This window comes from Pelobates fuscus, chromosome 3, assembly GCF_036172605.1.
Source record: "Pelobates fuscus isolate aPelFus1 chromosome 3, aPelFus1.pri, whole genome shotgun sequence".
NCBI classification, from domain to species: Eukaryota; Metazoa; Chordata; class Amphibia; order Anura; family Pelobatidae; genus Pelobates; species Pelobates fuscus.
Window position 1 is genome coordinate 355360467 of NC_086319.1, and position 27879 is coordinate 355388345.

The window sequence follows — 27879 nt, forward strand, 5'->3', positions numbered from 1 at the left end:
AGATAGTCTGCACTATATACTGTATATTTTTTTCAGAGTACTTAGTGATTATAGCTCGAGGTTTGGGCGCTGATTCGTACGTTTCCCAAGAACCCAAGTGCAGCACAGAAGTAAATTTCGCTGTTTCAGCAATCACATCCCAAAACATCAGTCGAGACTAGATGAAGGGTACAACAACGCTTTATTATTCCACACACAACTTTTATGCATAACCCCATGCAATGGGTCTTCCACCCAACTAACCAGGGGTTACTACCTAGGATCCTCTGTATCTGTGAGGCCACGCGCGGGAAACGGGACCTAGTCTCTTTGTCTCCCAGGTACAGAAAGTCTGCCCCCACATACTAAGGGGGTCTCCCACACCCAACGACAGGGGTCTTCATCCCAGGATCCTCTGCACCTGGGAGCCTGGGCCGAGAAAAGGGACCCAGTCTCTTTGTCCCCCAGGCACAGAAAGCCCGCCAAACTAGCTAGTGCCCCAAAAGTGTCCCCACCAACCTCCAGAACCCCCACACCGTGCATTTCCCGTCTGGTCTCCGTTCGTGCGGCTCCTGTGCAATCCACGGGTAAGGGAAGCGTCTCCTTTTCGCACTCATTAATTACTTCCCTTGTGGTTTCGCACTTATGTTGCAGGTGCGAACGTTCTGATCAATTGGTGTGAACATTCTAATGGGGCATTGGGGTGGTCCCCGTTCGGGAGACGAAGGGCTTCTGTTCATATGAACGCTCCAGAATGAGGAACAGGGCATAATATGCAAAAAGCTAGGGGAAGCACAATAATACAAAGGGGAAAACACATAAATGAATGAAGAGGGGTTCTGCCACAGGCACCAGGGATGTAGTTTCCTCACATTTCTCCCCCTTAGTTCCATGGTGCGGCATACCAGCCTAGACCCCGACGGGTTGGCTTGGGAATGTCCGGGGAAGCAATCAGGATTCCAACTCTGTCTGACGGGATAACCCATTGGCGTTGCCGTTATGTTTACCTGGCCTGTACTGCATGGTGAAGCTGTAGGGTTGTAGGGCCAGGCTCCAGTGCAACCAGCAGGGTTTATCCCCAGCAACACAGTTCAGCCAGATGAGGGGGCTGTGGTCTGTCATCAAGGTGAAGGGACCACCGTAGAGGTAGGGCTGTAGCTTCTTCAATGCCCACAAGAGCCAGGCATTCCTACTCCACGGTGGCATAGCTGACCTCCCTGTGTAATAGTTTCCAGCTGAGATATGCCACTGGATGCTCCATTCCGTTGTCCCCCATTTGACTTAGCACAGCTCCCAGCCCAAACATGGAGGCATCTGTGTGGACAAGAAACTTTTTAGTAGGGTCTGAGGCGGCCAACACAGGTTCCTCGCTCAGCACTGTTTTGAGTCTCTGGAAAGTGGCCTAGCACTCCAGGGACCACACTACTTGTCTTGAAAGCGACTTTTTCGTCAGTGAGGGGACTTGGCAAGGGTGATATGATCAGTGACAAATCTGCGGTACTAGCACGCGTTCCCTAGGAAAGCTAACACCTGCTTCTTAGTACAGGGTTGGGGCCAGTTGACAAAAGCCTCTACCTTGGCGGGTTCTGGTCGCTGTTTGCCAGAACCTACCCTATGGCTTAGGTACTGCACCTTAGTCATACCCACATGTGACAGACGCGCTTTAATAGCCAGTCTGCTGGGTACTTTCTTAAATATTTCAAGATTCTTATGGAACTACAGAAAGTCCTAGGTGTTGCTTGAAAGCTCTTTCTACCAGCCCCTTGGTGTAAATCCAACACATAAGCATGTGATGGAACACCCAGTCAGTTAGAACTTGTACAAAGCTCCCAACCACCACCTCTTCCTAAAGGAACAATAATCACTCACATATTACCTATCCAGACCGTGCCTCCCAGTTCAACACCATCTCCAGCAGTCCCAGAGACATCCATACCCCCAAGGAGACTCACATAGCCACGGCGTGCCTGACCAGGAGCAACCTATAAATCACCTAGGACTCTAAGTCAGATTGTGGAGTTGCAGCGGTCATATAAAACATCTCTGAGGTCGCTCTCCGTGCCTGGCCATCACACAGGATCCTATTTGGAGGGGTAACAGAGATGGTGGTGAGGCATCGAACATTACCAAGGACTTGAGGGAGGTTGATGTACCAACAGAAAGGACCATTGTTGAAAGTGACTGGGATTTTCCACCCAGCACCATGGAACTCTGCACCAGATTGGAGCATGCTCATGGCCTGGTCAAAACTTTACATGCAAACCTTTCTGGCTATACACCTCTGATTACAGCGCATTTTGGGCAGAATGGGTGCCCTGGGAGAGTTCTCTGGGATGGCACTTGTTGGGGATGTGGGCATGGGAACCCAGGTTTTAATGTAAAATTGTTATTCGGGGCCGAGGTGTCTGACCGCTAATAAAATTACCGGTCAGATACAGACATCTAAGTGAATGGCATGTTGTAATACCCGTTGTTCTACTGGTGACCCCCTGTTGGCGTCCCAGGTCTAAAAGTGTGCCATTCACTCAATAAAAACAGCTCTTCACCCTACACTGTCTTGGCTAGTGTTTGGGTGAGCCAGCTATAACAGCTATAATCACTAACGGGAAAGGGAGTCCTTTATGGCGACACTTGGGTCCCCTGAGAGTAGGCTTATACAGGGAAAAAGCTACAAGCGTTTTACCAGGTTGTTGTGAGTTTAGTAGCAGGAATAGGTGGGGAGTACCGTAGCTACCTAATGAAAGGCCTCTGGGCAGCTGTAGAATATACCTGGAATGGTGCTCACTTGTGGGTAAGTCAGAAACAACTGCACGAAACACTATAACCACACAGGGAAGGCACAGGAAATTAAACCTGCAATGGTTACACATATACAAATACATATATTTTACACAGGACTTTAAAAAAAAAAATTTTAAAGTAGAAAACATGCAGCATAATTGTTAGCTACTTATAATGTGTAACCTTTAAGTGAAACTGTCACTTGCCAGGATTATTTAATATGATGCTTAGTTGTCCTTATTTTCAATAAATGTGTTTTTTAGGTTTGAAATTAAAATGTAAGTGTACAAATGGACACCCAGTAGATGGGCACCTCCATCTTAGCTCCCTTTCAATCATTGTTACAAACTGTCCCATGCACCAGGCAAACAACCCAATTAACTGGATAATTTTAGATTATCCTGCAAATTGTATGTACACTCTGCAAACAGAGGAGAATAACTTTAGATAATTTACCCAGGACATACTTGAAAACGAGAGAAATCTCAATGTATCTTTCCTGGTAAAATATTTTATAAATAAATAAAATAATCTTGCTATTTATCCAGAACTTTGCTCTTCCCACCCATATTTATATCCATATTCAGTCATCTGACCAGTTTATGAACATGCCCCCCAAAAATGGAGAAACAGTTAGTAGCTTACTCTAGACGGTAATTACCAGTGGCTTGCTATTTCACAAGTGGATAATTAGTCATTTTTTTCCTGTCGGTGTTCTATAAGTTAATTTCTACACTCAAACCTGCGAATGACTCAGTACTTTCTACCAGCATTCTGATTTCCCGTTATAGAATAACAAATCCTACTTTATTGTATTTTATCTGTGTTAGTGACTTTGATAAGCCTGTATGCAGCAACTGAATACAGAAGTCTGAAAGACAGCGAAACACATAAGAGCACACACTATGGAACACTTAAAGCGGCACTGTCATGCCGAACTTACCTTTCCTCAATCTCTTCCTCTTCTCCCCCTCTCTCAGGATCTGTTATTCTTTTCTTCCTGTCTTCTTTAGTTTTCTTTAAAATCATAAGACAAAGTAGGGACTCTGTCTTATGGAGGATTCCTCCGCTTGACCAGCTCTGACCAGCGGAGGAGCAAAGTGTGCTTCATTTCCGCTGGTCAGACCAATTTTCCCATGATCCCTAGCTTTCCTCCCAGTTCCCACAATGCTTCCTGTCAGTATTGCCGAACGTCCTGTCACTTAGACAGAACGCCGGCAAAACTGCCGAATTGCATCCTAACAGAATGAGCACTGTTTCTCCATTGGTGTTAGGATGCAATTCGGTACTTTGTTCGGATCGGAATTTCATTCTGATGAATGAAACCCCGATCCTATTCATTGCTGTGGCTGCATCTTGCAGCCGCTTAGTAGATAACTCCCTAATTCCCACGGTATCAGGGAGCTATCTACTAAAAGGCTGAAAGACCTAAACTGGTCTTTCAGCCAACTTTACTAATACTAAGTAAAAATGAATAGTAAATAATATGCCCCTACTCGCTATACCGCGAGTAGGGGCATGTCTAATAAGCAGTGAGCAGCCTTTGGCTGCTCACTGTAAAAAAAAAAAAAAAAAAAAAAAAAAAAAATATTGCCCCCCCACCCCTAAACGACGGGTGGGGGCTGTAAAGTAAAATAAGGGAGGGAGACCTATTGTCCCCCCCCGGCCCCCACCCCTGAGCGGTGGGTGGGGGCCATAAAGATAATGAGGGGGGGGGACCTACTGTCCTCCCCCCCGGCCCCCACCCCTGGGCGGCGGGTGGGGGCCATAATAGTAGTAGGGGGGGGGGACCTACTGTCCTCCCCCCCCCCCGCCCCCACCCCTGGGGGTCGGGTGGAGGCCATAACAGTAGTAGGGGGGGGGACCTACTGTCCTACCCCCCCGGCCCCCACCCCTGGGCGGCGGGTGGGGGCCATAATAGTAGTAGGGGGGGGGGACCTACTGTCCTCCCCCCCGGCCCCCACCCCTGGCCGGCGGGTGGGGACCATAATGGTAATAAGAGGGGGGGGACCTACTGTCCTCCCCCCCCCGGCCCCCACCCCTGGGCGGCGGGTGGGGGCCATCATAGTAATAAGGAGGGGGGGGGGCCTACTGCCCCCCCCCCGGCCCCCACCCCTGGGCGGCGGGTGGGGGCACTAAGTAAAATCCCCCCCCCCCCATCAAGGTGACTAGTAATAAGGGGGGGGGACCTACTGTCCTCCAGCCCCCGGCCCCCACCCCTGGGCGGTGGGTGGGGGCCCTAATGGTAAAAGGGGGGGGGACCTACTGTCCTCCCCCCGGCCCCCACCCCTGGGCGGCGGGTGGGGGCCATAACGATAATGGGGGGGGACCTACTGTCCTCCCCCCGCCCCCACCCCTGGGCGGCGGGTGGGGGCACTAAGTAAATTCCCCCCCCATCAAGGTGACTAGGGGTGCCCAAGCCCCTAGTCACCCACCCCCCTCCCAAATAAAAAATGCCCCTACCTACCCCCCTCACCCTAAAAAATAGTGAGGGGGGAATAAAATTGCTAACCTGTAAAGTAAAATTAAACTTACCATTCGACGTCTTCTTTTTTCTAAAATCTTCATTTTTCAGCCCCAAAAAAGGCCAAATAAAAAACCATCATAGCCGTCGAACTAAAAATAAAAGAAAAAACCCGAGCGCAAAAAAAAAAAAAACGGACGAAAAAGAAAAAACCCGAGCGCACATAAAAATAATCCATCTTCACCCATGGAGGGCTCCGCGCAGACTGAGCTCCGCAGGGCGGGGCAAGGCTTATAAAGCCTTGCCCCGCCCTGCAATTAGCCTAAGAACACTCTGATTGGTGGGTTTAAGCCAATCAGAGTGCTCTTTGTAATTTTACAAGCGTGGGAAAGTTCTTTGGAATTTTCCCACGCTTGTAAAATGACACAGAGCACTGTGATTGGATGGCTTGAAATCCATCCAATCACAGTGCTCTGTGTCATTTTACAAGCGTGGGAAAGTTCTTTGGAATTTTCCCACGCTTGTAAAATGACACAGAGCACTGTGATTGGATGGATTTCAAGCCATCCAATCACAGTGCTCTGTGTCATTTTACAAGCGTGGGAAAGTTCTTTGGAATTTTCCCACGCTTGTAAAATGACACAGAGCACTGTGATTGGATGGATTTCAAGCCATCCAATCACAGTGCTCTGTGTCATTTTACAAGCGTGGGAAAGTTCTTTGGAATTTTCCCACGCTTGTAAAATGACACAGAGCACTGTGATTGGATGGCTTGAAATCCATCCAATCACAGTGCTCTGTGTCATTTTACAAGCGTGGGAAAATTCCAAAGAACTTTCCCACGCTTGTAAAATGACAAAGAGCACTCTGATTGGCTTAAACCCACCAATCAGAGTGTTCTTAGGCTAATTGCAGGGCGGGGCAAGGCTTTATAAGCCTTGCCCCGCCCTGCGGAGCTCAGTCTGCGCGGAGCCCTCCATGGGTGAAGATGGATTATTTTTTTGTGCGCTCGGGTTTTTTCTTTTTCGTCAGGTTTTTTTTTTGCGCTCGGGTTTTTTTATTTTATTTTTAGTTCGACGGCTATGATGGTTTTTTATTTGGCCTTTTTTGGGGCTGAAAATGAAGATTTTAGAAAAAAGAAGACGTCGAATGGTAAGTTTAATTTTACTTTACAGGTTAGCAATTTTATTCCCCCCTCACTATTTTTTAGGGTGAGGGGGGTAGGTAGGGGCATTTTTTATTTGGGTGGGGGGTGGGTGACTAGGGGCTTGGGCACCCCTAGTCACCTTGATGGGGGGGGGGGGAATTTACTTAGTGCCCCCACCCGCCGCCCAGGGGTGGGGGCGGGGGGAGGACAGTAGGTCCCCCCCCATTATCATTATGGCCCCCACCCGCCGCCCAGGGGTGGGGGCCAGGGGGGAGGACAGTAGGTCCCCCCCCCCCTTTTACCATTAGGGGCCCCAGGGGCTGGAGGACAGTAGGTCCCCCCCACTACTATTATGGCCCCCACCCGCCGCCCAGGGGTGGGGGCCGGGGGGGGGAGGACAGTAGGTCCCCCCCCCCTTATTACTATTATGGCCCCCACCCGCCGCCCAGGGGTGGGGGCCGGGGGGGAGGACAGTAGGTCGTCCCCCCCCACCTATTAATATTATGGCCCCCACCCGCCGCCCAGGGGTGGGGGCCGGGGGGTGGAGGACAGTAGGTCCCCCCCCCCTTATTACTATTATGGCCCCCACCCGCCGCCCAGGGGTGGGGGCCTGAGGGGAGGACAGTAGGTCCCCCCTCATTCCCATTATGGCCCCCACCCGCCGCCCAGGGGTGGGGGCCTGAGGGGAGGACAGTAGGTCCCCCCTCATTCCCATTATGGCCCCCACCCGCCGTCCAGGGGTGGGGGCCGGCGGGGGAGGACAGTAGGTCCCCCGTCCCCCCCTTATTACCCCTTTTTTTTTTTTTTTTTTTTACAGTGAGCAGCCACAGGCTGCTCACTGTTTAGTGGACATGCCCCTACTCGCGGTATAGCGAGTAGGGGCATTGGGGAGATTTTAATCTCCCTTGTGCTATTATGGGGGTCATATTGACCCCCATAGAGTGAGGAGGGGACCTGGGGGGCTTATGAAGTGGTGGGGAGCACTGCTCCCTGCCGCTTCTGTCTTTACATATTGCAAGGAGGGAGCTGCACGCCGGTAGCTCCCTCCTTGTAATAAACCGAACAAACAAACGAACACTGATACACAGTGTTAGTTTGTTCGTCTGATTTTTTCTATTCATTCATTCGTCTGTCTGATGAATGAATGAATAGGTGAAATTCCCGTTCGCATGTCCAGATGTTTCACTGGGCATGTGCGGGAATCTCAGGGCGATCTAGTGTGGGTAGATGACGTGTCCCACAGGGACTTCACCTACCCACACAAAGATGGCGGCGCCCTGAATATAGATCGGGGCAGAAAATAAAGTATAAAAAATAGGTAATGTGGGGGGCATAGGGGCATTTGGGGGTGACTAGGGGGTCGATTGGATGTAGTTGAGGCGGGAGGGGGGTTAAAAAAAAAAACGGAATTCGGCATGACAGTGCCGCTTTAAGCCCCCATGTGGTCAAGTATACCATTTGTTAGATTGTAACCATTTGTTAGATTGTAGATTTAAGCACTTGAGACTGATCTTACAAAGCTGGAAACCTTGTAGTTGTAAAAGGTGCCTATGGAAATTAGTTAATACAAAGACACAGTCACCGATTTACTAATTATGCATTTAGCTTTTTCCTCAATGTTCAGCTGTGCTGTGTGCATGTATGTCTATTGTTTAGAGAAACTGCTATTCTTATGCAGAATACCACTATTGAACCCTACTTCCCCAATCTAACATATTTCCATACAAACCAGCTGAACTGCCATCGCAGTTAAGGCAGTTTTAGTTTGTGGGTTGGCAACTACACAAACACCACCCCAAACATACTGCAATCATAAAAGGAAAAAAATTAAAAAGAAAAACAAAATTAGTGATCCCTAGTAGGGAGAGTGTCCCTAAGCAGTGAAGACAGTGAGGGATAGAAATAAAACAACCTTTATTCAATATAATATAAAATAAATAATTATAAAAGTACAAATAAAATTAGTAAGAGAGGGGGGCGGAGTCCGACCGCCATGCCGAACAGTCGCACGGGGTAAGAGCTCCTGGCGGGCGAGAGAAACAGAGGACAAACACAGCGGCTATACAGCCCAAAGACGTCCTGAGGTGTGATACCCACACTGGGGGCACACTGAGGTCCCGGGGGATACCCTTTGGGAGCCTGTCGGGCACTCTGAGCGGGAAAAATAATCTGAGGCCTGCAGGAGCGGGAGCCGGAGAGAGGCGGCCGCTCTCCCCGAAACCGCACACTCCAGCAACCACAGCTAACCTCCCCCCCCCTTTTGGACCGGTGGGGGTCATCCCGGTCCCCGTGAGACAAGCGGATAAACGTGGTTTGCAACCGAGCTGAACTTTACATAAATATATAAACGGAGAAAAGGCTGTCGGAGCGCATCCAAGATGGCCGCCCGTCAGCAGCCACAGCGAGAGACCAACAACAGCAGACTGAAACCTACCTCCATAGAGGCCCTTGATTGGCTCTGCTCGGCCTTCTACGAGTTGTTGTGCAAGCGGGGTATGCCCTGCCATCAAGCGGCCCGGAAAGTGGCCTCGTGGATCCGCCCGACGACCCGCCGAAGCTACTACGGTGTCCCACAGCTGATATTTCAGGCGGGTGTCAGACAGAAAGAACGCAGACAAACAAGCAGGCGGGAAACAGACCGCGCAAACCCGGGCACAGGTACCTTCCCAAGAGGTGACACAACTAACGGGCATACCCAGGGCCCCGGCAGTATATCAATACGCAGCACATCAAACACAGGTCCACAACGGAGTACACAGAAGGCACTACCCAGCGGCAGTCAGACACTGAAAGCAGACAAGCGCATCCACAGCCCTGCAGGACCACCAGCTCACCACCAGACAAGCCATGCGGCACCCACGACCGCCACGGTCATGTCTGATGACCACCACAGAAAAACATCTCCAATGTCCAGACAGGGCGTCGGTTGACCTACACAAACAGAGACTCACAGAGACTTTAAGGCTATACCGAGCTGAGACTTTGGCTGACAGTGCCAAATTATCCTGAGCAAGGTCACAGTGCCTTACCCCACCCAGGACTTGCAGCCATGTCAAAGCGTGGCCGTAGCCAGTTAATGTTGAGTCAGGTCAATTTGTATGCACTATTGTTTTTTGGTGTCGCCACATAGTCCTGTGTTTTTCTGTCTTTGTTTTATTTTCTATTTATTTTTTATTTTTTGCAGCCTGTTATTGCGCACTCTCTCCTCCTGCAATAATTACCAAATACATGTCTGCCAATACTTTCTAAAGATAACCTGAATGCCCAGCGATAATCACTCATATAACATAACACAAGCAAATTGTACAGCTGCGGTCAAGTTTCTGCTTGTTTTGTCTGTTTGTTTCTTTCACCGTTTAATAATTTTTCCACTGCGCAACAACGGTACCCATCTTCACAACTCGCTCATCTCGCTTCACAGTCAAGCAACCTATTCTCTTTTTGCCGCCTCTTAGCTGAGACAGCGTACATCCACATATCTGATGGGGCACATATGTCTACCGACACAAGCCTGTAACCCTATCATGTCTCACTGCCTTAGTCATAATTATGGAGAGGGTTTCACGTTTCAAACCACATGTTGACCACGCTTTATATTCCTATGAAACTACTTACATCTTGTTATTTCCATATTTTCAAACGTACCGACCATAGTGTCTTAACCCTATCTATATAAAACTGTGCACTGTTTATTATGCCACATTATTGTCACCGCACGTTTCTTATATGTTTGCACCAGCTGTTGTGGCAGTGCAAAACTGTATGTTAATCCTATGCACAAATAAAATAAAGAATTAAAATTAGTAAGAGAAATATCTAGTTTGCCCTAATAAACTGCTAAACCCGAAGAATATAGCATAGTGAAGAAAAATTGCTATAGATGGATCAAGTTAACACGGGTTTCATACTGTCCTAGTAGACATAGAGAAAGTAGAATAGTTACTTTGTTCTAAATTGTAGCAACTATATATATAAAAAAAAAAAAATGCCGTAAGAGAATGAAGGGCTACAAAAGTATATATTTTATACTTCTAGCAGAACAAGGATCTTGAACTTGCCTTCAAGGGCACTAGGTAGGGCACGATCACCTAAAAGTTTGTATAGCCAAAGATGAAGACAAACGAAAGTAATGAAATAGATTACGTCAAAGTGACCTTGCCGGTCAATAGCTCTGGCTCAATAAATATTGAAAGACAATAGTTAGTGGTAATGTCCCCAAAACAAAGTGTATTGCAGCCAAGGTTTCTGCTAAGAGGTCAATATCGATCACCTCAAACATATGCACACAGGGCCGGTGCAAGGATTTTTGCCGCCGCCCCATATGTTCTGCCCACTATGTGACATCACAATGCCCCACCCACATGATCTGCCATATGGGCCAACACCAGTCCTGCACAGAGTGTCTTTTATCTGAAAAGGCAATGTGTTTACATTAACCCCTTAAGGACACATGACATGTGTGACATGTCATGATTCCTTTTTATTCCAGAAGTTTGGTCATTAAGGGGTTAAAAAGCCTGCAGGGACAGGCTATAGACACAAGAACCAATACATTAGGTTTTGTGGTTCTGGTGACTATAACGGCCCTTTAATGTGAGGTAAATTAGAGATTAGTGCCACTAATAATATACTGGATTGCCTAGTTACCACCAGATGAGGACAAGAGGATGATGATGGGCTCAGGCTGCAGTCTGGCTCCACTGGTCTGGTCTAAAAGAGGATCTCTGGAGACTGCTTGTAACAGTGCTCACAAAAATCAACGAACAGGAAGCAGTTCCATTTTTTTTGGCCCCTTACACAGTTCGAGGTCTGGGCCCCCAGGGCCTGACCGTGAGTATGCCTACAAGGCCCGCCCATAAGTTCACCTACATGGCACTTGAGTTCTCTCACAGGGAGTGGAGTGTATGTGTGTAGGGGATGTGTTATTGTAGAGGATGTAATGTGTGTGTGTTCTTATGGAATGTAGTGTATAGGGATACCAATTTGTGTAAGGGATGTAGTGTGTGTATAGGGGATGCAGTGTTTCTGGGTGGGTGTGTGTAAGGGATGCAATGCGTGTTTCTCTGTATGTAATGTAATGCAGTGTGTGTCTGTAAGGGGTGCATTGAGTGTGTGTAAGAGATGCATTTTGTTTCAGTGTGTGTAAGAGAAGCAGTGTGTGTGTGTGTGCGTGTGTAAGGGATGCACTGTGTGTTTAGGTGTCTGTGTAAGGATGCATTGTGTATGTGTGCAGTTTGAAAGAGAGGGTTTGTGGGGCAGGATAGGGGATGAGAGGGGAGCAGCTCTTTATTTTTTTTATAGTGCTCTCTCCTCCCCTCCCTTAGAGCTTCCCAGCCCCCTGTCCCTTAGTGGTCTCTGTCATCTCTTCCCTGTCCCTCTCCCCTCCATGTCCCTTAGTGGTCTTCTCCCCCCCCCTTAGTGTTATCCTCCCTCCCTATTGCGCCTGCCTCCTACCCATCTTTGTAGCGTAGCCGGGTGGACCGCGGCACAGGAGCTTCTGTTTCCTGTACGCGGCAGGACTGAAAGTGCTCTCTCAATGAGCACTTCCTGTCAGTCCGGTCGGGTACATGAAACAGATGCTCCTGTACCGCAGTCCGCGCTGCCTGAGCACGCTACACTGAGTGAGAAGTAGGAGGGAGCGCTGTGCGCTTCCCTCTTGCCGGTCACTCAAATCTGGCGCCGTAGGCGACTGCCTAAGTCGCCTATAGGACAGACTGGCCCTGTATGCACATAAAAGGTTGGTGTTAGATTGAAATGCAGGCTTATATATTCATATCTAAAACAGCTTGCGAAATCTGCAGTTCTCTTGTCTGCATCCTCTGCAAGCCCTCCTCTTCTAACCCCGCCCAGACTTTCAGTGTCTGTCCAATCACAGACTTCCCAAAGCAGCTCAATGAGAAGTCTTTGCGTGGCGGTCTGGGCAATTGCTGCTCCTTGAGTTTAGCTACACTAAACAAACCAGGAAGTAACATGGCCGGTTATATGATTGACAGCCAGTGAGTTCTAATTCATAAAAATGCCAAATTCGTCACACATAAAGCACATGTGTGTGTGGAGTGGTCGTTGAATGTCAAATATCTCCTCCTGTTAAACCCAACCCTTTATGTTTTCCAAGGATAGCAAAATGAGGCTTACCATATGTGCTAAAAATAATAGATCTTTTGGGAAGTCATTTTATTTTGTAACATAATGTATATGTTAATTTTTTTCAGATTTTTTCAGATTGTATGATGCAGGAGCAGACACAGAATAGTTGAAGGCAGTCGAATGTTTCACAGATCAGATTCACTTTTACGATAACAGCTAGATGAAAAGCAGATTCACTTTTCTTATTGAGCTTTCTTCTATCTATAGAAAAAACTATTCTAATTTCTGTAAAAATGCCAAGGTTGTTTTCAAAGTTGACTGGCTTTTGAATAATGACAGTACATATTCCAGTTTCACAAAATGTTAGTCTCCTTTACCACAAGTCCAACAAGTTTTAAATTGTGCAAGGACCTGGGACATCCTCAAACGTGTGGTCTGTAGCACTGTTTAAGTTCATTTTGTAGACGTTATCCTTTACAGAAGACAAATAATTTGTCTTACGATTCAGTTTTTCAAAAGCAAAATTCAGTTAATTTTGGAAAGAATGGCACCAAACACTGTAAAAAGACATACATTTTTATGTATTAATAAAGGGGCCAACATTCTGAAATATATGCAGAAAATATTTGAATATCAGTAAAAACATGCATTGTGCAGCTGATTAGAAGAATATTATTTAATATCTGAAATTTTGGGTCAGGTGGCTATGGTTATCAAACCAAATACTCTTGCCTTTTCTCCCTATTCAAGAGTAAATAAGAAGTCCCACCATCTTAGTTGCTAAAAGCTGCCCCTTTCCACATACTTAATGTCTCCAAGGCCAGGGTACACTATTGAATTGCCACTAATCATTATATAATCCTCCTCCAACCATAAAAAAAATCTAAAAAAAAAACAAAAAAACTTTACAAAGGATGCTCAATTAAGACATTATGGTGTCTGGAATTCCTGGGTGTTGTCTTACATTATGGAGTTAATTCATTTTCAGTACTGACAAAAACAGGGATAAACTTTCAAAAACACACACACAGTAGAAAATACAAATAAAATACAACCTGAATGTATAATTCGATAAGTGAAATTGAGGATCATATCTGGAAGAAAAAAGTACACATAGTACAGTACTGTACACAATAAAATAATGGGGTGATAGAAAACTCACAGGATAAACAGAAATTCAGGCTTTTTTTGTGCATTTTTTTCTTCCAGATATGATCCTTGCGACAGCAATTGCCCAGGGCTGAAAACATGGGGTTCCATATTTAGTGTTACAGTGTGTGTGTCACGGTGGCCCCCTGATAATGGGTACATATGGGGGTAGGTTAGAGTTTGTTGGGGGTCCATGACGGATTCATGGGGGGGGACTCATTTTTAAAGTTTCACAGTCCCCCTCTTATGTCTAAGTCTCCCTGTTTTTATTGGGGCACAGGGTGACTGTGAAAGCCAAGCTGGCCGTCCAGAACAGACTTCAACAAAATGATTGGTTGTGAGAGTTCCATGCACCCAAACAGGACCAATATGGAAACTCTGTGGAAATGCTGGGCGGATAGGAATTTTGAAACAGACTGCTGAAACTTTAATCTGAGGTAGCTCGGACCCCTTGTAAAAAATTGTGGTGCTATTTTAGGGATACCATACATCTGGGGTTTTGTGATGTTAAGATGTGTGTTTGAGGATATTCTGTTAGGGCCCCTTGTTGTCTGGAGGCTGAAAATATCAGCGTTTCTTGATCTAGTTATCTCTCAGACACAGAGCCACCTGTGTGGGATCTCCATTGTTTCAGTTAACGACTCATGCCAAGAGTCTGTGGCTAAATATGTACATTTTAACCAAATAAAGTTGTTTTCACTCATCATCAAGCCTAGGCTGATGTTTGGTGAGCTGCTATAATCATTACAGGTGTCCTTCTGGAAAAGGAGGGAGTACCAAGCTCTGTTACAATCCTAAATTTCACTTATTGTATTATTACACACTTAGGTTGTATTTATTTGTATTTTCCACTTTGGTGCATTTTTGCATATTCACCTCTCCCCCACCCCTTTTTTCAGTACTGTATTTCAGTGGAGGGAACACTTTCTTTAAGGGGGTTTTGGTACGCTATTGTATTTATATTCCTAGCATATAGTGATATCTCTTTTTAGGTTTGCTAATCCGTTTTCAGGTTAACTTCAAAGCACTCCGGATGGCATCTGCCTCCTTGTCCATTCTTCCTCAATGCCCAATGTAGATGCCTCTCCCTTGGACATCAGCCTATTACTGGTCAATCATTGAGAGAAATGCTTTAGAAATAGTGCCGTCTTAAGGACTTTGGGATTAAATCTTTTGAGAACGATTCAACTTCATATGGTAAAAGGGCACCCAGGACCTCCAGATACCATAACTATTTCAATGAGATTAAGTTGTTATGGTGACCACAGTGGGATACAAAAAACAACTTACCATAGCCAATATTCAAGGAAACCTTAAATCCTTATCTTGTGCCCATGCAAATAGGCCTATAAAATAAAAACAAAAATAAAGTGTGCAATGACAGCGCCATTAACCAGCCAGTTAGTGGTGGAGTGAGGTTTATAGCATATGAACAAGGAAGCAGGCACACACTGGAGCAAGCATCTGAATGAGGAAGTAGGAATAGATATGCAGTGATATTTGCAAAGGGAATAGGTTGTTATGGTGCTTGGTGTTACCCTTAAAATAACTTCTAAAGTCATCCAGACCACTTTATCTTAATAAACATATATATATATTTTTTTAAACATGAATGGGGAGCGACTGACCATCAACTGACTGCTCTAAGCCAATCAACCGCTCCCCTGCCTGAACTTTTTGTTATCTAGAATTTTGGGAAGTGAGAGGCAAGGGGGGTAGTGATCAGGTGTTGGCATACAGAGTTTGTGGTTAAACCGCTCGTGAATAGTTTTACTCATAAAGGTGAACCAGCGCCACAGATCTCCTGGCAGTGTAACAACTTAATTTCAATTAAAATCAATTTAAGGTAAAAACATTTATGGCAGAGTTACAACCAGTCACCCGAGTAAGACAACACCTACTTCTGGCATTTCTGCATTACATTTTGAGGATTTAACCTTTAATATACATTGTGTATTAAATATAATTGTGACAATTTCTACATTATGAGAGATTGATGTATGTTGGAGGAGACAGAGAGGGGGAACTGGAGGAACTGACAGAGAGGTGCAGTAATAAGGTAAGAAAAGTCCCTTTTAACCCTATAACTGTCGTGGGGGTGGGCGGACAGAAGGATACTATAGTGTTACGAATACAACTTTGTATTCCTAACACAATAGTGTTCCTTTAAATGACATGCTTTGTGCATCATGAGAATAAGCAAGCATGTAGTACATGCATGGTATAGTTTTCCTGCCTGTCTAGTTACCTATTCAGTGACTTTGACACTCTCTGCACACCGCAAGAATTCCGTCACATGCGTGGTGCAGTTTTCTACAGATGTCTGGTTCTTCTTTAGACACTGCTCAAAAGCAACAAATGGTTCAGAACACTCTGTACGGATTCTCTGAATAACTGGGCTGGAAAGAAACAAACAAAAAAAAAAGACAATAAATAGATCAGTTGTCTGTACCACCTGGGTATCAAAGATATGCAACAGCTTCTATATTTATATGCAGCTGGGACAAAGAAGGGAAGAAAATACATTACTTGGCAAGTCAACTGATATTGTGTACAAGAATGGGAGTTCACTGGACAGATTATTGGAACACACACAAAAAAAATTCCTTTGCTAGATCTGAGAAATTCTGTAAAAAAAATAAAATAAATCAAGCAGGATTGGAGTCGCTGATTTTTTTTATAAACCACACACATATCCACACAGGCTTCTATGCAGAGTTTATTCACTAAAATGTGAATTGTAAGGAATTCAAAATAAATTATAAATTATTCTCCACCTCGGACTCGTAGCGCTCTAGACAAGACGCTATATATCACGTATTTAGAAGTTACTGATTCTATTCCAGAAAGGCTTGTGTAAACAGGTAGGCCTTGAGCCTTTGTTTAAAAATGTCCAGTCAGGTGGCTTCTTTCACTGTGCTAAGGGATGTGCTCCATAAACATGGTATGGTGAAAAGCACGTAAACCAAATTTTTACTGAATTTTTGACAGTTAGCTTCCAGGCATGTGTACGAAGAGTGCGAGTTGGGACATAGGGCACCAATAGTTCTTTTAGACAGCTTGGACTCTGATCATGTAGAGATTTGTAGGACAGCAGGACTATCTTATGCGACCGGGTGGTCAGATTTCAGGGCGCTTGGGCTGGAAATGTCTGCTAAAGAGCAATAGCATGATTGATAGTTTTTTTTCTGCTTATTTTACAGTCTCATAAAAAGATAACACCTTTTCACCCTCTGGATTACTGCTACATTAATATCTAGACAATAATTTCAATAAAAGGTCAGTAAGAATGCATGAATATAAGCAGAAAGCAAATTAACCTTAGCCAAAGAATAAGTTATTTTTAAACTGTGCACAGAAAGCCTCTTGGTCCTTTTAAAGGGACACTATAGTCACCCAGACCACTTCAGCTTAATGAAGTGGTCTGGGTGACAGGTCCCTCAGGTTTTAACCCTGCAGATGCAAACATAGCAGTTTCAGAGATGTTTACATATGGGGTTAATCCAGCCTCTAGTGGCTGTCTTCCGGACAGCCACTAGAGGCGCATCTGCGACGCTGGAGGCATTTAATGCCTCCATTACGCAGAGCGTCCATAGGAAAGCATTGAAAAATGCTTTCCTATTGACAGCTTGAATGCGCGCGGCACTTGCACTTGCGCATTCGGCTCCGCTGACGTCGGCAGAGGGAGCTGACGTCGGCGGGGGAGGAGAGGTCACCAGCGCCGAGGGAGCCCGGCGCTGGAATAAGGTATGCTACTGAAGGGGTTTTAACCCCTTCAGCGCTACGGGAGGGGGACCCTGAGGGTGGGGGCACCCTCAGGGCACTATAGTGTCAGGAAAACCGCTTAGTTTTCCTGACAATATAGTGATCCTTTAAGGTAAGGTACTTCACGTTCGATGTAGGCAAGATTCCACCGACTAATGAGTCTTTTTGTAGTATTGAAATTGGACGGGGAAGATCCCTCTAAGGGATTTTATTCACTAAATAGCAAGTCAGAAGTTAGATCACATACTCAGGTTTAAAACATAAATCCAAATTCTTCCCTACTTGGGAAAAGGGGGATTTTATCCCGGTTTGTAGTGATATGGTTTTAAATGAATTCGAAACATTAACAAAGAATAATGAAAAGGAGAATCTTACTAAAAAAGAAAAAAATGCTTTGAAACAACTTAAAGAGAATCATGAACTCGTTATAAAACAAGCGGATAAAGGAGGAGGTACAGTTATTCTAAATCGTGAAGACTATCTGAAAGAAGTTTATAGAATTTTAAACGATAAAGATACATATACTGTTTTAAAATCTAATCCTATGGAAATATATAAAAAAGAGCTTTTTAAATTGCTGACGGAAGGTCAAAATAAAAATATTATTAAAAAGGATGAATTTGAATACCTTTTTATTAAATTTCCAAAAACTGCCATATTCTACTACTTGCCAAAAATTCACAAGTCACTTATTAACCCTCCCGGGAGGCCAATATTCAGTGGCATTGGCTCTCTGACCAGTAACGTTTCAGAGTATGTAGACCATTTTTTACAAAAATATGTTCCAATGGCTCGCTCATATATTAAGGATTCAAACCAAATTATTGTAGATGTAGAAGGCCTGGTGTGGAAAGACAACTATATCTGGGCCACGGTAGACGTTGCATCTTTGTATACGTCGATTGATCATGAGAAAGGTATTGGAGCTATTAAAGAAACTTTGAGAAATGATATAAATATGCATGAAGCACAGGCCACTTTGATTTTAGACATCATCCGTTTTATCCTTTTTCACAATTTTTTTTGGTTTGAAGGTACATATTACCTTCAGACTTGTGGAACAGCAATGGGCACCAGGTTCGCACCTAGCTACGCGAATATCTTTGTGGCGGACTGGGAAGCTAGAAACATTTGGAGTAATAACCGTTATCGTGCGAACCTGGTGCTCTGGAGAAGATATATAGATGATGTCCTTATTATCTGGGACGGAGATAGGCAACTCTTAGAAGAATTTTTATCGTACATTAATAATAATACCTATGGATTGCATTTTACAGCTGAAACTCAGACTGAGAGTATTAACTTTTTAGACCTTTCCTTTTTTGTGTCATCAGGAGTCGTTTGCAATAAAACTTTTTTTAAACCAACAGATGGGAACAGCTTTATAGAATACTCCTTTTTGTTACCACCCAAATTGGCTTAACAATATACCGAAAGGACAGCAAACGAGACTCCTTAGGAACTGTACTAATAAGATTGATTTTAAAGAACAGGTTAAAATGCTAAATAAGAAGTTTGAAAAAATACATTATCCTTCACAACTACTGATTAATTCAGAGAAACAGGTAGAAAATAAAGATAGGACTAAACTCTTAAAAAATAAAAAAAGCCTATAAGAAAAATAATAAAGATTACAGTATTCCCTTTTTAACCGGATATAATAATAAGGCACATCTTGTTGAGAAAACGATTTTGGCCTATTTTAAAACAAGATCAATTTTTAAAAAATATTTTACCAAGTAAACCTCAGATTAGTTATAAAAAACTCAGAATTTTAAATCAATTTTAGCTCCTAGCGCTTTACCTCGTATCAAACCCACCAAAGAAGAAGTAATTTCTGGTAATAATTGTAGTGCAGTACGTGAAAATTTCAGAAACAGAAAAAAACAGAATTTACATGTACTGCTACTAAAGAAGTTTTTAAAATAAAGAATTTTATAAATTGTCAGACAAAAAACTTAATCTATTTACTTGAATGCAAATGTGGTATACAATATGTAGGTCGTACAATAAGAAAACTACATATTCGAATCTTGGAACACTTTAATGGTTTAAAAAGAGGGAACATAAAACAGTGTCCCCAAACATTGCATAAATTGTACCCATTTCAGTTTCCAAGATTTTAGATGTATAGGGATAGATACAATAACCCCTCATTGGAGAGGGGGTGATACAGAAAAAGCGCTAGCTATGAAAGAAACAGAGTGGATTCACAGACTTAAAACCACTTCTCCAAGAGGTTTAAATGTGGATTTGGATTTATTAGTTTTTATGGACTGACTTTTATAGATTTCATTTTTATTCATTTCTATTGATTTTTATTAATTGATTTTTTATTAATTAATACATTTTTAGAATTTTAAAGGAATCCGATGATGCCCTCGCCATGTCCCTCAGCCGAATGAAATAATCATCATTACAGATGATCTTTAGAATGAGCTTTTGGTGGTTCATTTTATACTGTCATTTCTATAATTTGTTCTGTATAGATATAGAAAACTATGTGTATATAATACTATATGAAATGTACCATTGTGTCTCTTTTCGCTTTTTAGTATTTTTAGAATTAAATATGCAATGTATTTCTTATTTGTTAAATGTATTAAGTATAATGTTGGAACAACTATTTTAACTACTTTAGTATTATTAAAATTGTGAATACTATATAAATTGTAAGATTTTGATTGTTCATACATTTAAATGTAGTTTTTTAAGTGCATACACACTATTCCGTAAGACCAGGTGGTCTAATACGGAAATGTGTCCGACAGCATAAATTATCAATAAAGTTGTTTGCGTTCCAGGCTGGATGTGCACACATGCGCGGTAATGTTTTGCCGTAATGCGCATGCGTGCAACAATGAAAGCCGCGCGAACCTAACAGTTTAAAAAGCCGGAAGAAGAACAGACACATAGCTCCTGAAAAAGTCAATAGGACAATAGGACGAAACGCGTTGAGCGGTCAGAAAGCCTGCCAGCACCCCTACAGTTTTGGATCATACACAGCTTTGAAGTCCAGCTGACAAAAGATTGACTACTCCTTGGAGTCCTGGAACTGGGATCCACCTGCAAAAGGGATTTTAGCCCAGGAAGGGGCTGACAAGCTTTCTTAGCTCAATTGAGACATAAGTACTCTTTGTGCAACTACATTTGTGAGTGTATTTGTTTTTTTTTTATCATTTTGTTTATTCTGTTATTAAATACTTCACTATATATTGTTTTTATCTCTTTACATAATTATACATGTCTACAATATGGTAAATATACTCACACGTTTGTGATTGTGGCTCCCCCGGTGGTATATGTTGTCTAACTATACTATATATCTGTTTGCACAGAAGTTAGATTGAAATTGCACATTTTAGAGAAATGCAAAATGTAGACCAAGATAGAAGAAATGAATTTTGTTTTTTTAATAATGCTCCCAAGTAGTGATTGGCGAGTTTGTATTTTTATGCACGTTCTAAGTTATCGACTTGGCTATTTTAGCCAGATTTTTGCAGTGATATAATGCTCTTCCCATGATTTAAAGTGAATAGCAAGTTAATAAGAAGTATATTGTAAACTACTTTGTGAGATGATCAGTAGGAAAAATAACGCTATAAAAATATATTTTATCTCATTGTAATGGTTAGAATATCTGAGGTACCCAGGCACCATCTTTCCATTCAGCATTAAACGTTTTTTAATGTTACACAACTGATCACAGCAACATCTACTCTGTGCTGCTCGGGCAAGTAAGGAAGTAGATATTGGTGGCTGTAATTGTTTAGCGTGTTAACTGCTTTTAGCCTATCACAGCATTCATAGCTGGTATGAACTGGTATGGAAAGAAGGAAGTGTGTAATATCTGCATGAGCCATCCCTCCAGTAGAGGCCAGGCTGTGTGTGTGTCTGTCTGGACAGGGACCCTTATTTAGTGTTAAACTGCTCATAAATGGCTTAACACTGAATTTATTTATCTAACAGTTATTATATATTGCTCCTATTTACCAAAAGCTTTACAATTTATGGAAAAAAATGTTAATTACACAAACCATGAATAAATAATTAGACACAAACAAAATTTAAATACAACCTTGCCCATGAGTTTACAATCAAAGAGGACTGTACCTTGAGACAAAATGTTGTTGGGAGAAAATGCAATTTACAGAAATGTATCCAGGATTGTGCTTGTATAAGAAGTATACCTACACAGGTAGTAAGATGAGGACAGAATGTAGAAAGAATAATTTACAATTGCTATGCCTTGAATGTGGAGAAAATAAGACAATGAACAGGGCTTAATATTTCAAGCTTTGTATTACTAGCCAGGTCTCAAACGTTACTCACCACTGCAAGGATGGAGCTCAATAGCACACTCAGAGGAGAATTTCTACTTGTCAAGCCTAAGTTGCACTCGACAATGGCTAGTGGCAAGTGGAAATTTTGAGCCCTGACAATGAGTATAGAGTAGGTTAAGTATAGAATACAGACGTTGATAAGATGTCGATAAGAAGCAAGACGTCAAAGAAGAACCTTGGTTAAGTGGACCTGCAGAGAAGGGAAGGTGTGTTGTTAAAGGGAAGAGTGTTTATTGCAGAGAAGAATTTACCTATTTAGTTTATATGCGTCAGGAAAACTGCCCCTGGTGGGACATTAGGTATAGAATGTCCCTATTTATGGAGGGCTATCTAGCTGCTCTGGGCCCTTTCATGGTTCCTGTATCCTTAGAATTTTTTTGTTCTGGTCTTATTTCACTGTTATTTTGACCCGGCTTTCTTGACTATATTCTGCTCTGCTGCCTTTGTATACCTGACCCAGCCTTTTTTCTTTGGCCTTGTCACGGGTGGCAGGGTGTGCCTTGGTCACCGCTTCTCCTTTCCTAAGCTGGTCCTTGGCTCAGCTACAGCATACAGTAATTATGAGCTACAGGAATAGTGATAATAGCTGTAGCGGACCCCGGGTAACCCTACTGTTTAGCTCCGCTAATAGCTTCCCATTTCCCCACAGTAACTGGATGACACACAGCTCTGGAGGTACAACACAATTTTATTGCCACACACAGCTTTTATGCATAGCCCCATGCAAGGGGTCTTCAACACACACACAAACAGGAGTTGCATCCAAGGATCCTCTATGCTTGGGGAAGGGGTCGCTGTTCCTTCGCCTCCCAAATATGTAAAGCCTTCCACTCAGGTGAGGGATCTACCACAGAGGATGACGGGGGAGTCATCATCCCATGAGCCTCTGTGCCTGGGAGCCAAGGCGCGGGAAGAGAGACCGTCTCTTTGTCTCCCAGGCACAGAAAAATCAGTGCCCCAAAAGTGTCCCCACCATACTCAGGCAACCTCACAATGGCATATTCTCTGATCAATCTCCTGTGCTGAAACCTGCAAGGGAAGCGTCTCCTTTCGGGGTATGAATGCTCCCCCTGGTTGGCGTTTGTCAATACAAAATGGTGGCCACCCAGGGGAGCACTCATTAATTACTTCCCTTGCGGTTCCACACTTATGTTGCTAGTGCGAACGTTCTAATTAATTGGTGGGAACATTCGAATGGGGCACTGGGGTGGTCCTTGTTCGGGAGACGAACGAGTCGGGAAACAATCTACGAATGCTCCCCCTGGCTAGCGTTCGTCTATATGAAATGGCGGCCACCCAGGGGAGAACTCAATAATTGCTTCCCTTGCAGTTTCGCAACTATGCTAGAGGTGAGAATGCTCTACTTGAACGTTCTAACTAGCGTTCTAAACGGGATATCGGGGTGGTCCTCATTCGGGAGTCGAAGGAGTTCCTTTCACATGTGCGCTCCCGAATGGGGAGCGAGGTAGAATATATGAAAGGTAGGGAAAAAACAAACAAACACACAATACAGGTGCAAGGCACCCGAACAAGCAGTGGTTCTGCCACAATAGCTCTCTAGAACCTTGTAAAATTCACCAATATAGTGACCAGTCATACTGGGTAAAACAAGAGAACGGTTTATTTCAGGGAAAACCATATGCATTTATCCCCCTACACCATGGATGTCAAACTCGTGGCCCACAACTAATATGTTTGGGCCGCGGCGAGGGAGCACTGAGTGTAAGCTCTCCCTGCTCAGCTTGCCGCAGAGTGATGCCAGGAGCCAGAATGTGACGTCATATTCCGGCTCCCGGCATCACTCTGCGGTGCGCGAAGGGAGCTGAGCAGAGAGAGCTCAGGGGAAAGTGCTCCCTCGCTGAAAACCTAGAGCGCTGCCTGCACGTCCCGCCGCCTTCCTGCCCAGCAGCCCCAGGTAAGAAATCCTGGGTGGATTAAAAATAATTTAAAGAAAAAAAAAGTGTTGGGGGGAAATGTGTGTTTGTGTGTATGGGTGTATGGCTGTGTGTCTGCATGGCTGTGTGTGTGTGTACGACTGTCTGTGTGTATTGCTGTATGTGTGTGCATGGCTGGCTGTGTGGCTGTCAGTGAGTCTGTGTGTGTGTGTGGGAGCCTGTTTGTCAGTTAGTGTGTGTCTGTCAGTGAATGTGTGTGTCTGTGAGTGCATGTGTGTGTTAGAGTGATTCTATGTGTATGTCAGTGTGTGTGTATGTCTGTCAGTGAGAACAGGGGCAGGGGTTTTAGTAGACGGGGGGACTGTGATTTAGTAGACGAGGGGGTACTGGGGTTTAGTAGAGGGGGTCGCTGTTTTTTTTTTTGTTAATACTGTACTTTTCAAAATAAACCTACATTTCTATGAAAACGTACATTTTTGTTTTTTTGCGGCCCACTTAAACTTAAACCTTATTTATTTGGCCCTTGCTAGCCTTTGAGTTTGACATGCTTGCCCTACACACAACTTTAGCCAGAACAATGCCAACCACTCTTTGGTGTCTTGGTGTCTGGAACATAATTAGGTCAAGATATGATAAATTTAATTTCCTGCTGGACACCAATACACACCAATTGCACAATAACTTTTACATAATATAATTAATACAATAGCTTTCATCCAGTTCAACATTTACAAAAAATAACTGAGCACACACAACACAGTCACAGCTTTTGTGTTCCAGTCCCTGGCTTGTCTTACTACCCAAAGCGTGTACCAGCCCAATTCTTGTCTGACTTATCGTTACGTTTTTCTGGCTTCTTTACATTTCTTTTCTTGTGCTCCTGACCCTTGTCTGTGTCTAGTTCATGTTTTGGTTCATGTTTTTTTACCTCTCCTTGCCTGCAGTCATTTCTTAGTTTAGTCCTATTTGTAACAGAGCGCCTGTACCCAGAGTGGTACCTGTGACGAACTGAGCCTCGTCACGTGTTTTTGGAGGGGACTGCTGGCACTTAAAAAAAAAAAAAAAAAAAACAACTATGAACAGATTGGTTTGTGGGATTTTATATTTGTTTCGGGAACCGAACAGCTGCACGAACCGGGGACCACCCTGGAGCTTGTTAAGCCTAATTGCTACTTTGTAGCAATTTCCACCACAGTGTGCTAAGTGTTCGTCTGGGTGGCCGCAATTCCTATGGACGACCATGAGGTGGCGGCCATCTTGTTCGCATGAACCCAAACCGCGAATAGACTTAGTCGCAATTCGCTAGTTCTCCCTGAGTTCCTCCTGTTGAGGCACCAGGTATAAAAGAGTGACCATGTGACAGTAAAATCAGTTGTTCTTCGCCCTTCAGTCTTGGCTAGTGGGTGAGGCAGCTATAACACAGCGGCAAGGAGCTTTAATCACTTTGGGCTACTAACACAAGGGAAAGGGGAACCTTGGCTGTCAAGACCCAGTTACTCATGGGTATACCTCGAAAGTATTTAAAACTGGTCATTTTGGTTTTTAACCTACAACCCACAATAAACGTCAGACAATGGCTATTACTTAATAAACTGCACTCACTGCGATGATGTACACTTGGCCACTTTAACCTTAAGCATGTGGCAATCCTGCTGCCATGTTCCTGGTTTGCTGGTAACACACTGGCCATACTCCTCCATTTCATTTCGGCAATATTTAGCCGTGATCTCCAGGGCAGCCTGCCTATAATGAAGACATGTATATAAGTGAATAGTGAAAAACAGCACAAGAGTTGCAATAGAAGTGTTTTGTAACAGATCCACTATACTTCAACTGAGTATATCCGATGTGATTCTCCAATTTCCCAAGCAAAGCAGTGATTAGAGCTCTTGGTTACCCAAACATCAGCCAAGACCTGATGAAGGGTACAACAGGATCTGTTTATTGAAGGCCAGATACACAGTAATTATGCACAGACCCCCTCATGGGGTCTCCATCCACAGTAATGTTAAACATAAGCCCGCCCCGGCGTTGCTGTGTCTGGGAGATAATGGTATCTCCCAAGAACAGAAAGCAGACACAAAAAACCCACACAATACACGGAACACCGTAATGCATCTCCACATGCCCTACATCCCTGGATAGCTCCTGGTCCGAGCTATGCTCCCTGCAAATTTATGAAGTGATCGGATTTACAGAGCCCGAGAAATCATTGTGTAAAGTCTGGGCTCCAGGCTCTGTACATACCCGAAAACAGTTCCACAAGATCACTTGGTTTAGTCTGGGTGCAGTGACCATTTCCCCTTAAAGGACCACTGTAGGCACCCAGACCACTTCAGCTCAATGATGTGGTCTGGGTGTCAGGTCCAGCTAGGTTTTACCCTTTTTGCAGTAAATATAGCAGTTTCAGAGAAACTGCTATGTTTACCTATGGGTTAATCCAGCCTCTAGTGGCTGTCTCATTGACAGCCGTTAGAGGAGCTTCTCACTGTGATTTTCACAGTGAGAAGACGCCAGCGTCCATAGGAGGGGCCACCCTCAGGGCACTATAGTGCCAGGAAAACGAGTATGTTTTCCTGGCACTATAGTGGTCCTTTAATAATCACATTGCAGAACTAAGACTGCCTCTAGTGGCTGTAAATAAATTATTAACACTTTCCATGCTGGGTAGAACAGAGGGAGCTAAAGTGTAAGGAATACAGATTTGTATTCCGTACACTATAGTTTTAGGATAACAAACCTGTTTTCCTGACACTATGTCATCCTTGGGGGACCCTCACCCTCAGGACCCCTTCAGCAGCTTACCTTAATCCAGCGCCGGTGACCTCTCCTCCCCTGCCGCCGTCAGTTCCCGAGTGAAGCAGAATGTGCATGCACGGCAAGAGCCGCACGCACATTCTAACAGTCCACAGGAAAGCATTTCTCAATGCTTTCTTATGGACGTTCTGCACGCTGGATGCGAATTTTGCATCCAGCGTCGCAGAAGTGCCTCAAGCGGCTGTCAGGAAGACAGCCACTAAAGGTTGGATTGAAACTGCTATGTTTACATGTGAAGGGTTAAAACCTGAGGGACCTGGCACCGAGACCACTTCATTGAGCTGAAGTGGCATGGGTGACTATAGTGTCCCTTTAAAGGACCACTCTAGGCACCCAGACCACTTCAGCTTAATGAAGTGGTCTGGGTGCCAGGTCCAACTAGGGTTAATCAATTTTTTTTATAAACATAGCAGTTTCAGAGGAACTGCTATGTTTATAAATGGGTTAATCCAGCCCCCAAATCCTCTAGTGGCGGTCGCGTGATTCTCACTGTGAAAAATCACAGTGAGAGCATGCAAGCGTCCATAGGAAAGCATTGTAAATGCTTTCCTATGAGACCAGCTGAATGCGTGCGCAGCTCTTGCCGCGCGTGCGCATTCAGCCGAATGGGAGGAGAGGAGGAGGATCGGAGGAGAAGAGCTCCCCGCCCGCTGCTGGAGAAAGGTAAGTTTCAACCCCTTTCCTCTCCCCAGAGCCCGGCGGGAGGGGGTCCCTGAGGGTGGGGGCACCCTCAGGGCACTATAGTGCCAGGAAAACGAGTATGTTTTCCTGGCACTATAGTGGTCCTTTAACCCCTTAAGGACCAAACTTCTGGAATAAAAGGGAATAATGACATAATACTTACGAGTATCGCTTTAAGGTCTCCAGTTCTAACAATGTTTTCTTGAAAACAGACATAATCCTAATCCATGTTGGTGGGAAGCACATATAAAGATTTGATTATTGATTTAATTTGTGCATTTTGCAACATTTAATTTCTATGCTGCCCATCATGTGAAAGTAAAATGTGTCCAAGGAAACATGGTGAAACTTGCAGCACAAATGTGTAAATATATATATATATTCACACACAAAACTCACATTACTCATGCAGCATACTGCCCTCTGAGTCTTTGCAGCATTACAAAGCCTCTAATCTAAATATTTACACATATGGTATGTCAACTCAATATAATAAGGCTTTTCTCCATTAATGTTACATTCATTCATTGGTCTTACACTTGTTTAAGGAAGCAATGGATTCATTCATCACAGGAAATTAGTAGCCTAACCAGTTAATGTAATGCGTATTTAATAGGTGTGCCTGTATCTAGTAGATACATGGTAACGAGATAACCACGTGTGATAAAACAATATTTAATAAAACTGTTCTGTGTCACTCACATGGTCTGATACTTCAAGTTCACCCTTCACGCCTACACATGGTAAATATTTTCTACTTCCTGCTCAGAG

The 27879-nt window shown here is 44.0% G+C and overlaps 1 protein-coding gene across 3 annotated transcripts; it reads right to left on the reverse strand.

The window, feature by feature from the left end:
* Nucleotides 1–195: 195 nt before the first annotated feature.
* Nucleotides 196–27879, reverse strand: CHCHD5 (coiled-coil-helix-coiled-coil-helix domain containing 5). 3 transcript variants are annotated; one of them, XM_063445739.1, is made up of 5 exons: nucleotides 27811–27879; nucleotides 25213–25353; nucleotides 15856–16006; nucleotides 14898–14953; nucleotides 196–1293 (listed from the first exon to the last, which is right to left on the reverse strand). In XM_063445739.1, coding segments are annotated over exons 1-3 (294 nt in total). In that variant the 5' UTR covers nucleotides 27813–27879; the 3' UTR covers nucleotides 196–1293; nucleotides 14898–14953. The 3 variants fall into 3 exon arrangements, with proteins under 3 accessions (XP_063301809.1, XP_063301810.1, XP_063301811.1); XM_063445740.1 differs by lacking the exon at nucleotides 196–1293 and adding an exon at nucleotides 12993–13015; XM_063445741.1 differs by lacking the exon at nucleotides 196–1293 and adding an exon at nucleotides 13044–13062.

What these genes read in the sequence shown, in the direction of transcription:
- CHCHD5 (XM_063445739.1), bottom strand. An exon ending in GCCAAGTGTACATCATCGCA is followed by an intron (nt 16,007 to 25,212) that starts GTGAGTGCAGTT and finishes GTTTCTTTCCAG; the next exon opens with CCCAGTTATTCAGAGAATCC.